The sequence below is a fragment of the Macaca fascicularis genome, chromosome 10, assembly GCF_037993035.2.
Source record: "Macaca fascicularis isolate 582-1 chromosome 10, T2T-MFA8v1.1".
Taxonomy (NCBI): Eukaryota; Metazoa; Chordata; class Mammalia; order Primates; family Cercopithecidae; genus Macaca; species Macaca fascicularis.
Genome location: NC_088384.1, coordinates 32229801 through 32244663, shown reverse-complemented (window position 1 = coordinate 32244663; position 14863 = coordinate 32229801). Strand labels below are relative to the sequence as shown.

Below are 14863 nucleotides of genomic sequence, written 5' to 3'. Positions count from 1 at the left end.
GGCTAACACGGTGAAACCCCATCTCTACTAAAAATACAAAACAACTAGCTGGGGGTGGTGGCAGGCGCCTGGAGTCCCAGCTACTCGGGAGGCTGAGGCAGGAGAATGGCTGAACCTGGGAGGTGGAGTTTGCAGTGAGCCGAGATCTAGCCACTGCACTCCAGCCTGGGTGACAGAGCGAGACTCCATCTGAAAAAAAAAAAAAAAAAAAAAAAAAACAAATTTAATCTCACAGTTTTCAAGGCCAGAAACTCAAAGTCAGTTACCATGGGTAAAAATCACAGTGGCAGCAGGGAGGCAATAGGAGAGGAACCTGTTTCTTGCATCTTTTAGCTTTTGGTCACTGCTGGTACTCCTTGGCTTGTGGCTGTATCACTCCAGTCTTCAAGTCCAGCATCACAAGGTAAATAAATTCTCTCTGTATTCCATCTTCACATCGCCTTCTTTGTGTGTGTGAACTTTCCTTCTGCCTCCCTCGTAGGAGGATACATGCAATTGCACTTAGGGCCCACCTACATAATCCAGGATAGCCCTCCATCTCAAGATCTTTAACTTAATCGCATCTGCAAAGACCCTTTTCTCAAATAAGGCAGCATTTACAGGTTCCAGGGAATAGGACCTGATTTAAGGACTATTATTTAGCCTGCCACAGATAGAAAGTTGATTAGTGATTGCCAAGCGTGCTGTAGGAGAAATGGAGTTTTCATTTGGAGTGATGAAAATATTCTAAAATTAGGCCGGGCATGGTGGCCCACACCTGTAATGCCAACACTTTGGAGACCGAGGCCAGCGGATCACTTGAAGCCAGGAGTTTGAGACCAGCCTGGACAACATGGTGAAATCCTGCCTCTACTAAAAATGCAAAAATCAGTTGGGGATGATGGCACATCCTTGTAGTCCTAGCTACTAGGGAGGGTGAGGCAGGAGAATCACTTGAACCCAGGAAGTGGAGGTTGCAGTGAGCTAAGATGGCGCCACTGCACTCCAGCCTGGGTGACAGAGTGAGACTCCGCCTCAAAAAAGAAAAAAAAGAAAGAAAGAAAATGCTCTAAAATTGATTTTGGTAATGCTGCAGAACTCTGAATGTAGTACCCAAAACCATTGAATGGCATGTTTTAAATGGGTATCTCAGCCATCCTGTACATATATTTTTAATGGAATGAGTGAAAATGATGGATAACAAGTCTGTTTTTCCTTCGTGGCCAGGTCAGGGCTGTGTGATTTCCTTGGGTGGGGGGCACTGCTGGGGCTGCCTCATCCCTGTTTGGTTTCTGATGGCATGTCCTGTGGGCTGGGGCCAAGGTCCCATGGGGCTACGGATACTATCATGGAAGCTTTCTTTCAGGAATTTGATGGTATTTTAAAATCTATTAGGAAAACTCTGAGACATGAAAGCACAGAGGTGTCGTATTCCTCTAACCCGGAGTCAGCAGTTGCTGTGGTTTGGTGACTTTTCCCTTGGCTGTCTCTGTGTCTCTCCTGAAGTGTGGAGGGCACATCCCCACCCTCAGGGTGTTATCTCTGCTGAGCGTCTCCACACCGGCCTGTGCTAGGGCCCCGCCTGACAATCACATGGAGTCACTATTGTCATCAGTGGGAAGGCCTCTTTCAAGTTCCAATGCTTTTTTCCTAATAGTTGGCTTCTTTGAATCAGGATCCAAACGAGGGTCTTTTTTCCCTTCGGGCCCCTCCCAGCCTGGTGAAGGAGCAGCCCAGCTGTCCTGCAGCCCTCCCCATGAGCTCTGATGTCTCCTAAGCTCCTGATTCATCTTGCCTGCCCCCTCCTTCTTATGAACTGGGCGCTAAATCGAAGAGCAGAGAGGATGCCGTGGTCTTTTAGCAAAAATATTTCCGAAGTATTGCCTTAATTTGTATTTCTGGGCATCTTGATATTCCCATAAGACCACAGTTTGGAGGTTTGGAGAACAACAACAGCCTGACCCTTGTAAAGTTCCTGTTATCTTTCCGATGATTTCATCATTTAATTAGGGATTGTAGACTAGTTCTGGCTTTTCTCCCACATTCATTACATGGAGTTTTTTTTTTTGTCAAGAAAGTCAGCCAGGGCTAGATGATTGTTTGAAACCCTGTGTGTTCAGGACCTCCAGGAATGCTGTTTTTCTGATCTTTCCAGTCTAAGGCATCCCCCCAAGGGCCACAGATGGGTTCTCTTTTAGTGACATTTTGAGCTCAGAGCTGTGTATCTGGGGTGTTCTGGTCCATTGCTGTCATTCATTTTGATGCTTAGATGGTCCCATCCTCATCTAGCAGGAGCTCCTGTGTCTCTTGAGGCCCTCACACAACCTGTTTAGTTTTTCTTAGTCTGCTGGCATTTAGACCCAGATTGGCTGCTCCTCTAGGGAGTGAACCCTGGGGACTTCTGCCGGTAAAGTGGCATTTTGAGCGTGCTATGTGGGCGCTGCTCTGTTCATTGCTTTGGGCCTTTTAGTGAACAGAACTAAGAAAAAACATGTTTTTGAAATAACAGCAACAACAAAACCCCATAATTTTACACTAATATTTCTAATTCAAATTTAACCTTATATATAGGGTTTTTACTTCTTTCATTTTAAACATATGTCTTTTCTGTTACTATGAATATCTTGGTTTCTAATATTATTAGCATACTTGCTTGCTTTACTTTGAAATCGTTTCAGAATAAACAGTTTATATTACCCCTGATAACAAAAGCTAGACTAAAATTTTAAGATTACCTTGAAGTTCTAATTGCCCTTAAAATGTATCCTTTTTATTGAGAATGTTTTGCTTTTTGTTTCATTTTTTAAAAAAGCTTCTCAAAAGATTTCTTTTCCGGCCGGGCGCGGTGGCTCAAGCCTGTAATCCCAGCACTTTGGGAGGCCGAGACGGGCGGATCACGAGGTCAGGAGATCGAGACCATCCTGGCTAACACAATGAAACCCCGTCTCCACTAAAAATACAAAAAAATTAGCCGGGCGTGGTGGCGGCGCCTGTAGTCCCAGCTACTCGGGAGGCTGAGGCAGGAGAATGGCGTGAACCCGGGAGGCGGAGCTTGCAGTGAGCCGAGATCGCGCCACTGCACTCCAGCCTGGGCGACAGAGCGAGACTCCGCCTCAAAAAAAAAAAAAAAAAAAAAAAAAAAAGATTTCTTTTCCCTATATGACTCTGCCACCAACTTAATATTCAGCTCATTTGTTTTAGTTTATTTGGAATGTTTAGGAATTGTACCTTTTTCTTTTGATTTGCTATACTTTTCATTTTAGAAAAATATTTGAGGTTGGCTACAGTGACTCACACCTGTAATCCCAGCACTTTTGGAGGTTGAGGACTGAGCAAAAGACAAGCCTGGCCAACATGGCAAAACCGTGTCTCTACAAAAAATACAAAAAATTGGCCAGTCGCAGTGACTCACGCCTGTAATCCCAGCACTTTGGGAGGCCAAGGTGGGCGGATCAGAAGGTCAGGAGATCGAGACCATCCTGGCTAACTCGGTGAAACCCCTGTCTCTACTAAAAAATACAAAAAATTAGCTGGGCGTGGTGGCGGGCGCCTGTAGTCCCAGCTGCTTAGGAGGCTGAGACAGGAGAATAACTTGCACCTGGGAGGCGGAGCTTGCAGTGAGCTGAGATCGTGCCACTGCACTCCAGCCTGGGCCACAGAGTGAGACTCTGTCTCAAAAAAAAAAATTAGCTGGGTGTGGTGGCGCTTGCATGTGGTCCCAGCTGCTCAGGAGACTGAGGTGGGAAGGCTCACTTGAGCCCATGAGGTTGAAACGGCAGTGAGCTGTGATCGCACCACTGCACTGCACTCCAGCCTGGGCAACAGAGTGAGACCCCATCTCAAATATATATATATATGTTATTATTATTTTTTTTTTTTGGAGAAATAAAATTTACTGAGTTGCCCCTGAACTCCTGGCGCAAGCAATCCTCCTACTTTACTTTATCCTTCCAAGTAGCTGGGATTACAGGATTGTGCCATTGTGCCTGGCTTTGATTTGCTTTTTTTGTTTGTTTTGAGACAGAGTTTTCGCTCTTGTTGCCCAGGCTGGAGTGCAGTGGTGTGATCTCGGCTCACTGCAACCTCTGCCTCCTGGGTTCAAGCAATTCTCCTGCCTCAGCCTCCCAAGTAGCTGGAATTACAGGCATACGCCACCATGCCTGGCTAATTTTTTTTGTATTTTTAGTAGAGCTAGAGTTTCACCTTGTTGGCCAAGCTGGTCTTGAACTCCTGTCCTCAGGTGATCCTCCTATCTTGGCCTCCAAAAGTACTGGGATTACAGGTGTGAGCCACCGTGCCTGACCTGATTTGGCTTTATTTTCTCAATAGTAAAAGATTTATGTGCTTCTGAAGTGAAAACCCATAACACCGTGGGTTTAGAGAGGGCACATTTCCAGCCCAGTTCCTGATACTTGCTGGTTTGTCGGTTTTCTATTTTGGTGTGTCTTTCCAGTGTTTCTCATGGCAGATTTAAGCAAATATGTGTGTTTGGGTTCCCTAGGTCTTATATAAAAGGTGTATGTCATGCAGTGTATGTGGCATGGAGCGTGTGTTTCTCTCCTTTCTTCTTCCTTGTGTTCACTCCACAATGTGTTGTGAGGCACTTGTGCAAGATTTCCACATGTCAAGCAAATGTGGAAATTCTATGAAGCTTTTAACTTTTTGAGGTGGGGTCTCACTCTGTCGCCCAAGCTGGAGTGTAGTGGAGTGTTCACAGTTCATTGCAGCATTGATCTCTCAGGCTAATGCCTCAGCCTCCCACTCTGGGACCACTGGCATGTGCCACCACACCAGGGTAATGTTTGTTTGTTTGCTTGTTTGTTTGTTCGTTTTGTAGAGATGGTGTCTTACTACGTTGCCCAGGCTGGTCTTAAACTCCTGGCCTCAAGGGACCCTCCTGCCTTGACTTTCCAAAATGTTGGAATAATAGATGTGAGCCTCCACGATTGGCCTCTATGGAGCTTTTTAACGTTTCTATTTTCTTATCTGTAAACTGGATGTGTTAGTAGTACCTGCCTCTGGGTGGTTGGGAGAAATCAAGGCGATAATGCATGTGAATTGTTAACTCCGGTGCCTGGCGCCATAAAGTGCCAAGTGCTAGCTGTTACTGTCATGATGTTCATAGTTTATGGTTTATAATACTCAGCCTCAGGTGCAACTGGACACTCACTTATATTTTGATAGCCAGCAGGGGAGCTGGAGCAGATCGAGTGAAGATAAGGGAGGTTCCTGACTCTTTAGCCCTTTTTTCTGCAGCAGCTCTAGGGAGAGTTGGTGTGCTTTGGAGCAGAAAGGGGCGTAATAATCTGTCCATCTGGATGGGTTGGGGGTGGATGGTGAGGAGTCAGGAGTGAAAGAACCCAGCCAGGGGGATCAGAGGCACAGTTTTGGATCCAGGCCTTTCTCTCCCGGAAAGGAGCTGTTGTGGCTGACCTATTGCGTTCGCCCCTGGATATTCCTAGATAAACCCGTGTTTGGGGGAATGTGGGAAATATCATCGCCCACAAGAAAGCTCCTTGGCTGGCAGTGTGACAGCTTCCTGTGCTTGTTTCTCACATCAGGCATCCCCTCCCTCCGCACTCCCCACTAAGCCTCCTCATGCTGGTCTGGTAGTGGAACTGGAGCAGGTTGCAGTGGCTGCCCCCTGCTGTGGGTCAGGAGTGGTGCTGGGCTCTGCAGAGTGACGATGCCTGCCCCCTGCATTCCAGGGGCTGGGCTGGCAGTGGGTCTTGCTCAGCCCTGGTTTTATGCAGAAGGGCTTTGGGGACATGGTCCTGAGCCTTGTTTAAGTGTCTTATGTCTAAGTAGAAGTATCTTGTTGCTTTTGAAACCTACTTCCCCTTGTTTTACCGTTTATGGATGTGGAGAAAACAAATTCATTTGAAGTATTGCAGACCTAAGAAATAGTCCAGGGCCTTAGGAGCTGTGAGATGTCGACCTGGCTGGCCCCGAGGCCCTTCTCCCCTCATACCTGGCCACCTCGCTTCTGTTCCTGAGTGTCCTCAGGTTCCCACACCTCCATTGCCCCCATCTCATACCACTGTCCTTCAGGGACTGACTGCCTGCGGGCCACATTCACATGCACATCAGCTTTCCTGTCAGGAATAATGGGGACAGCCGGAACCTCCTTGGTGCCCCCTTGTTCTGGCCAGGCCTCGCTGCTTATCCCAGCTTCTCCTCTCTCCTGGGCCTTTCCTCTTCATGTTGTCCTGTGCTAATTTCCCCAAGCCGAAAAAAAGAAATAGGGTAGAGTTTGGAAATAGATGTGGGATGATAAAGATTTCGGAAGTGTCTTTATATTTTTACCCTCACCTGAGACCACTTTTCATCATCCTTCCCTCTGCCCTGCCATCTTATGAGTGTAGTGGATGAACTCTTAGTGTCACAGTGACTCAGGAGGAAGGTTGGGTGAGCAGGGCAGGGAGCCGGGGCTTTGCCCCTTCCAGGCTTCCCTGCCAGAAGGATGGGCACTTCAGCAGAGGGCAAGGATGCTTCTCTGAAATAAGACTTTACCTCAGACATCCCTGTATTGACCACAAGAGCAACTCACAGCAGTGATTTCCCTGAAACACCTGCGAGTGAGTGTCCTTGGGGCCAAAGAGGACAATGGGTGGGAGGCAGGCCCTGCCAGGCAATCCCAGAAACACAGCAGCCTGCACATAGCGGGCCTTAGCAGCCAGCGGCCTTCACCTCACCTGAGAGTGGGCTTCACCCTCTCCCTTGCCCTTGCATAAATGCAGATGAACATAGATTCTCCCGGAAAGCACAGCCAGGGGAGTGCCATCCAGATTTGCAGCAGGTACTGCGTCATCAGTGAAAAGGCAGCAACAGGCTGGGCTGAGAAACGAAAGCCCTTCCGTACACATAGTGCAAAGACACAGCGGCCCACCCACGGCTGCCTCTGACAGGCCTTGTGCCCTCAGGCTAGTGCCTCATCCCCCCAACCTGCCTGTCCCCTTTGTGACAAAAAGATGGCACTCAAGATGGCTCACAGCTCTCTCAGCTGAGTGCCTTTCCATCAGGGGAGAGAAGTGGCCGTTGGAGGCTCTCTGTCCCCTTCTTGTTTCTTTGTGCCTGTTATTGGCCCGCCTAGCTAAGCACTGACGGCTCCCTTCCGAGAGGCGGATTCCAGAAGAGGCCGAGTGTCTGAGTCTGCCTTGCAGAATGGGCTTCGGGCTTCAGCTCGGCGCCAGCAGGCGAGGGGGCGGGAAGGGGGAGTCCGATGACTGCGCTTCTTCATTTGGGATTAAACTGCTTCCTGTTTTTACTTTTAGGACGAATACCTTTCTCTCGTGGCCAGGCTCATTATCCATTTTCGAGACATTCGTAAGTAAGATTTCACATTTCTGGGTTGTTGAGATCTCTGTGAGAGGCCAGCCCTGACGCTGCCTCAGCAGAGCTTTCTGGGCAGGCCGTGGTGGCTGAGTCAGAAGGTCTGTGTCACCTCACTTCCTTTTGGGAAGTTCTTCACTGCCTTGCATTTGATTCCAGATCCCCCATCCTCCCAGAGCCTTGGCCTCAAAAATGCTGATTCTAGCATCATGGAAATGCTGTCCTCAAAGTGGTCTAAATGGGGTTGCTGTTTCACTGCTCACTTAATCTCCCTTTTCCTAGGGCTGTTGTTTTTACTTCTGGGAAGTTCTGTTTACCCTGGAACAGAAACTCTTCTTCCCTAAAAGTTGATTTTATTGACCCATGGAGGCCAGAGACACTTAGGCATATGTTCCCTCCAGACTGGAAGCTTCTGAGGAGGACCTCCTGAGTCTGTACCCTGGCTCCCTGCTGTGTTGAGGGCCCCCGTGTTTACCTCACGTTGTGCCTCCTCTGATTCAGAGGGCCCAGTGTGGTTCTATCAACCAGGCAGTGGCCCCAGCTCTGCAGAAGTGAGTTATCATTACATCCTAGGGCCCGGGTCTTGGTGCTTGTGTGTGTTACTTGGAAGTATGTGGACACCAAGTGTTCCTGGATGGCCACAGCCTGTGAAGGAAACTGGGGCCAGCAGCTGCTCTGTGTTTTCAGCCAACGATGGCTCCTGCCCACTGCCGCTGCGTAACCACCAGAGGCAGGCTTCTCTTGACATAGGCCTGTCCTTGGAGCATGTGTTTGGCGAGTCCTATTGCTATTCCCCTGTGGGTTAGGGACAGGCAGCTGTACCTTCAGTGTCTGTTGTTAGGGCAAAGGGAGACACTGAGCACCCCAGAGCCTGGTAGATTTTGCTTCTTTCCATACTAACTTTTTACCAGAATGGCCAGCAAGGTGAACTTCACTTTCTCTGTGGTGTTGGGAAGGTGCTGGGATGTGTAAGAGGAGAAGGAATAGCCCAGATGATCTGGCCCAGATGCGCTGGCAGACTCCCCATGTTCTGCTTTCAGGGACAGTGTCCCACCTGGTGCACACAGTCCTGTGGGGCTTATGGGGTCATGGGGAGCAGCCAAGCAGGAGGCTCAGGGCCCCATGGCTGCTACAGAAGTTCTCCACTGGGCACTGGGTTCAGCTGGACTGGCTTCCAGCTGGCTGTGGACAGCCTCAGTTTCCTCATCTAGGTAACAGAGACACTGCCTCACCAGAGCAGACTGCAAAGGGAGGCAGTGTCAAGTCTCAGCACCACTCCAGCCCTGCCGTGGGTTCCTGTAGTGTTCTTGTTACTTGTTTTCTTAGGGCTGAGCTGAGACTCTGGACCTGAAAAAAAGGAAAGCCAGAGTAGGCCCAGAGTCCCCAACCCCAGAGTGCTTCAGCCTTGGGGGCAGCTCCCTAAGGCCCCAAGTTGACCCTGGAGCTACTCTGCACCCTCTGCTCCCAGGTCCCTTGTGGGGTCAGCACTGCCAAGAGTGGAAACACTTCCCCTGGTAGCGGGCAGTACTAGGAGCTCCGTGGGGATTGAGGCTTGGGCAAATGCCTACAGAACTGACCTACCCATGGAAATATGTGGTTATATAAAACTTTGTTTACTTTGGTTTTTTTCGTTTGTGTTTTCATATAGATAACAAGAAATCTCAAGCTTCCGTCAGTGGTAAGAGTTTTCCCTTTTGAGTTAAAGTTTCTCCCAACTTTGGATTTGAGGTGACAAGAATGACATAGTGCATGCCTCATGTGCCTGGGTTAACCTGTCACTAGAGGAGAATACTTGCGGAGAGAGCTGTGGAGGGAGGAGGCTGACCAGCTGTGCCCCGACCTCTCCAGCCTTCGTCTTCCTGCAGACTGTGAAGTCACATGATCCTCCCCATCCCGTTTCATACAAATGCTGCCTTTGCCCAGCAAAAAGATAAACACTCACAAAGCTATTAAGACATTATCCAAAAGTGTTGAGCTCTCTTGTAGAGAATTATTATGCTGTTTTCAGTGTAATAATATGTAGCAGCATTTCTGAGAAAATGCTGTGAATTCACTTTTTTAAGTTACAAAGTTTCTTTGTAAATTTAGAAATCTGGCTGGGTGCTGTGGCTCATGCCTGTAATCCCAACACTTTGGGAGGCTGAGGCACGCAGATCACTTGAGGTCAGGAGTTCGAGACCATCCTGGCCAACATGGTAAAACTCCATCTCTACTAAAAATACAAAAATTAGCCGGGTGTGGTGGCACGCATTGTAGTCCCAACTACTCGGGAGGCTGAGGCATGAGAATCGCTTGAACCTGGGAGGCGGAGGTTGTAGTGAGCTGACATTGTACCGCTGCGCTCCAACCTGGGTGACAGAGTGAGACTCCATCTCAAAAAAAAAAAAAAAAAGTTTAGAAATCCATATTTTTAAATTTCAAGGTTTATCACATAAGGGGAATTCTGTCAACTCAGCCTTGGTCTCTGCTGACTAAGCTATGAGGGAAGGGGTTTAACAGATCCAGGCTGGCCAACTGCATTCTGCCATTGGGAAGGGAGTGCACTGGCCTTACAGGCTGCACACCACTGTCTGCCCTGCCCTAGACAGTAGAGCTGTACATGCCAGCTGTCTCTGCCCGTGTGGGTCTCACCTCTTAGCCAGGACAGGGATTCTTGGCCAGCTGGGCTGAGCAGCAGCAAGGGCATGTGGCCAGAACATCTGGGCCCCTTGGCATTGGAACATGGGGTCCTGGGCACCACCCAGTTGTGTGACATGGTGGTCCTGCCAGGCCATATCTGTCTGTGGGTAGCTGTTTGCTATTAAGTCCACACTGTTGTGACAATGGCATCCTTGTCCTTTGTTGTGGCATTGCTCACTGAGCTGCTGACCTGGTGGGCTTGGCACATTTCTCCTCGGTGCTCTGTGGAGCCCTCCTCTGCACCCCTCAGCTGTTCTGGCATGGTGGCCCTGCACACAGGGGCCCAGGCTGAGTTGGACTGTGCAACAGTAGGAGTGGAGCTCTGTGTGCCTGTGGACTTGTGCCCTCCCTGGGAGAGCATCCCCTGGCCACTGTGTTTCTGCTTGCTCAGAAGGGCCCATCGTGCTTTGTGTGCTCACCCAGCAGGAGGGCTGGACAGCCAGGAGAGGTGGGGGTAGCCACCTGCCCTCAAGGCCTCAGCCCATCTTTAGTGCACCTGCAGACATCAGAGAGGTCATTTGTCCCTTAACATTAGGACCCTGGACCAGGCCAGGCTAGAGGTATGGGTCGTGCAATGACCAACACACCTGGCATCCTACCCACTCATATTTGGGAGTCTCCAGGAGCCTAGTCTCTTACTGCTTGGGGCTGTGAGGGGATTGAGCCTGTAGGTAGGAGAGATCTGTGCTCTGTGAGCCTCACGCCATTTGAGCCATGGTCAGTCCGTTAGTCCCTTTCCTGAGAAGCTCTGCCCTTGTGTTCCCACAGATCCTATGAATGCACTCCAGAGCCTGACTGGCGGACCCGCCGCGGGAGCCGCCGGAATTGGCATGCCTCCTCGGGGCCCGGGACAGTCTCTGGGCGGGATGGGTAGCCTTGGTGCCATGGGACAGCCAATGTCCCTCTCAGGGCAGCCGCCTCCTGGGACCTCGGGGATGGCCCCTCACAGCATGGCTGTCGTGTCTACGGCAACTCCACAGAGTGAGTACCACGCTTCCTGGAGGATTTGCCACTTTCCTTGCAAACGATAACACATTTTATTCCTGTGCTTATGATGGTATCAAGAAAAGCATGGAGAAGCTCCAAATCGCTTTTTTTTTTTTTTTTTAATCTTTGTTGTATGTGGCTTCCAATCTTCTTTGAGCTCCCAGAAGGGTTAAGTGATCCTGGGCCCTCCTTCTAGCCCTGGGCAGGAGGGTGGGGATGGCCGGAGACTCCAGCCAAAGGTTTGTGTTTTGTGGCTGAGATAGATACAGTGTGTTTCAGGGGGTTCTCAGCCACGAGGCAGGGCTGAGTGCCAGCACCCACAACTCCACTGTCTGCCCAAGCTCTGGGCACCATCTCTTCTAGTGGTGCCCTTGCCACTTGGTCACCCTGGGTGTGGCTTGCAGCCATATTATCTTCTGACTTCCTTTCTGTGAAGGAGACTCTATGTCCTCTCCACACGGCTGCCCTGGTGGGGAACTGGGCTGTGATCAGGTGTTACAGGTGAACCAAAGCTGCTCTCAAGGGGAGCTAAAGAACCTCCCTCTTCTTTCCAGGACTGTCTTTTGGGATGGGGTCTTGCTCTGTGGGCCACGCTGGAGTGCAGTGGCACAATCACGGCTCACTGCAGCCTCGACATCCTGGGCTCAGGTGACCCTCACACCACAGCCTCCCAAGTAGCTGGGACTACAGGCTCACAGCACCGCGCCCGGCTAATATTTTGTGTTTTATGTGGAGATGGGACTTCACCATGTTGCCCAGGCTTATCTTGAACTCCTGGGCTCAAGTGATCGCCCACCTTGGCCTCCCAAAGTGTTGGGATTACAGGCGTGAACCACCACCCCCACCCTCAGGACCTATGTTGATGTATCTTCGAGTCCCATCAACATTTCTTGGAGTGTGCTGTGCCCACTGCAAAGTGCTTTAGTGTTTTTTTCCCTTTCATATAACTTTTTATTTTTAAAATAGTTTAGGAGTCACAGGAAGTTGTAGAATAGCACAGAGAGTTCCCACATGCCCTCTACCCAGCTCTCCCCAGTAACAATATCTTACACAGAACATGGTCAAAACCAAGAAATTAATGTTGAGGCAGTGTAATCACCTCAGTTAGAGACTTAACTTGGACTTCATTTTTTTTTTTTTTTTATTTTGAGACAGAGTTTCACTCTTGTTGCCCAGGCTGGAGTGAAGTGGCGTGATCTCAGCTCACTGCAACTTCTGCCTCCTGAGTTCAAGCAATTCTCTTGCCTCAACCTCCTGACTACCTGGGACTACCGGTGCCTGCCACCATGCCCAGCTAATTTTGTATTTTTAGTAGAGATGGGGTTTCACCATGTTGGCCAGGCTGGTCTCAAACTGCTGACCTCAAGTGATCCTCCCTCCTGAGCCTCCCAAAGTGCTGGGATTACAGGCGTGAGCCATCATGCCCAGCCAACTTCATCAGTTTTTTACACTCATTCTTGGGCTGCATATATGTGTATGTGTAGGTCTGTGAGATTTTACCACATGTCAAATCAAGTAGCCATCACCACAATTGGCATGCAGAGCCGTTCCATTACCACCAACCAGCTCTCTTGTGTTATCTTTCAGAGATCACACCCTCCCTCCAGCCCTAAGCCCTGACAATTGCTGATCTGTCGTGTGTCTCTGTAGTTCTGTCCTTTTGTGAATGTTGTATAAATGGAATCATACCATATGTGACTTTTTGAGATTGGCTTTTTAAATTCAGTCTGAGATCTTTGAGATCCACCCAGGTTTTATCAGTAGTTCATTCCTTTTCATCACTAAGTAATATTCCATGGAACGGATTTTCCACAGTTTATTCATTCACCCATGAAGGACATTGGGTTGTTTCCTGCTTTTGGCTACTATTATGCAAACAAAGCCGCTGTGGATATCTGTGTACAGGCTTTGGTGCTTCAGTGTATTTTTATCACACATCCCTCATGATAACCCTATGAAGAGGGCAGCATCACCCCCTCTGCTTTGTCCAGCTGCTAATGAGAGCTGGAGTCACACCCCAGGCCAAGAGCCGGGATCAAAGCTGCTGCCTGACACCATCCTCAGGCTCCTACCCCATCCTGTGTCAGGTTTCCTATTCTTTGAGGCCATAGGCATGCTCATTTCTACCCACTCCTGCTCTGGAGTCTTCCTCCATCCCGAGCCACCTTCCCTTCTCATACCTTAATTCTCCTCTTACTTCGTGTCGTCTAACTCTCAGTACATGCTGGTTTCCTCGTCCTAGAACAATCTGCCTGGTTCTTTGTCCCAAGCTCTCATCACCTCACTCTTCTTAGCACATCAGATACGTACGCCAGCTGGGTTTAGGGAGGACCCACAGAAGTACTGGCTCAAGTTCCTTGTCATGTTCTACTCTTGTGTACTGGGTGCATTTTTTTTTTTTATCATGAGCTTATATTTGATAATAAATTGTTTTTAAATGTATTTGAGTTTAGAATGCTCACATGAGTTGCCTTGTCATCCCACTCCAGAGACTTTGTCTTAAACCAGTTTTGTCAGAAGTTCAGTGGTGAAGCTTGATATCCTGCCCTTGCCCTCCCCAGTATGACCTTGGCCCACATCCTGTTTTTAGCTTCCAAGGGGCCTGGTCTTCTGTGTGTGGCACTAGTTGAAAGTTACAGTGGGGGCCAGGCGCGGTGACTCATGCCTGTAATCCCAACACTGGGAGGCCAAGGTGGGCGGATCGTGAGGTCAGGAGATCAAGACCATCCTGGCTAACATGGTGAGACCCCATATCTACTAAAAATACAAAAACTCATCCGGGCATGGTGGCGGGCGCCTGTAGTCCCAGGGGAGACTGAGGCAGGAGAATGGCGTGAACCTGGGAGGCGGAGCTTGCAGTGAGCCGAGATCGCACCACTACACTCCAGCCTGGGCAACAGAGGGAAACTCCATCTCTAAAGAAAAAAAAAAAAAGTTACAGTGGATTCTGTACTTCAGGATCTTGTTACCACCTTTGTCAGAGACCATATCTCCCTGCCCTTTACCGCTTGCCTCCCTGGTCTCCCTGAAACTAGTGGTGTTGCCTGATGGGCATTTAATATCCCTTCCTGATACCTTTCCCAAAGACTACTGCATGATTAAGGCCCTTTCAGATCTTCATCTGGTGCCACCAAGAGGGCAGAGCCTGGGGCAGAGGTTTTGCCAGGGACTCTCAAAGGGTAGGCCAGGGGACATTGTGGTAGTTTTCAGGTGACCCAGGTTAGTCTGAAAAGGCTGAAACTGCTGGTTGTTCCTATGGCTGGGGCTGCAGTACAGAGTTGGAAGCAAAGCTTTTCACGCTGTGCATTTCTGTTTCTCAATGAGTTTTATATCACATGCATGTGAAGCTGACTTTAAAAATAATTTCTGCTGCCAGCTGTGTGACGGATTGGGTGCTGAGGACATGTCCTCCTCCTGGATAACTAGGTCCTGGTTAGGGTGCACTTTGGATTGCTGGCCTGCAGCAGTTGGGGAGGCTTTGTCCTCCTGAGCCTCGGCTGCTGCAGGGTGGGGGAAAGTAAGCTTGGGATTCCTCTAGTCAGCCAGGGTTTGTGCTGGGTCCTGTGGTCACCCCCCAGGTCCCCCAGAAGCAGGTGCAGATTGGAGGAACATGTCCCCAGTGTAAGACCTGTGACAGTTGTTCATTAAGGTCAAGCAGTCAGCATACAGAGATCACCAACCATGAAGGGAAGGAGAGACACCATGAAGGTGAACAGAAATAATAGACACATGTAGGCATGCCCAGTGACCACACATTCAGGAACTGTTAGATATGGGCCATGGGGTGTATAAAGAAATAAAGTGGAGAGCTGGGCACAGTGGCACATAACTACACTCCTGGCTACTTGGAAGGCTAAGGCAGGAGGATTTGCTTGAGGCCAGGAGT

The 14863-nt window shown here is 49.4% G+C and overlaps 1 protein-coding gene across 36 annotated transcripts in view; it reads left to right on the top strand.

The window, feature by feature from the left end:
• MED15 (mediator complex subunit 15) overlaps positions 1 to 14863 on the top strand; it is a 105272-nt gene that overhangs the window by 59734 nt on the left and 30675 nt on the right. For 16 of the 36 annotated variants that reach the window (XM_074004354.1, XM_065522465.2, XM_005567925.5 and 13 more), the window contains 3 exons: positions 7254 to 7305; positions 8960 to 8989; positions 10759 to 10971. The exons of 4 other annotated variants lie outside the window; for them this stretch is intronic. In XM_074004354.1, coding sequence (XP_073860455.1) covers positions 7254 to 7305; positions 8960 to 8989; positions 10759 to 10971 — 295 coding nt within the window. The remainder of the gene's footprint in view (positions 1 to 7253; positions 7306 to 8959; positions 8990 to 10758; positions 10972 to 14863) is intronic. 16 more of the 36 variants (XM_074004368.1, XM_074004360.1, XM_065522471.2 and 13 more) reach the window with 3 other exon arrangements.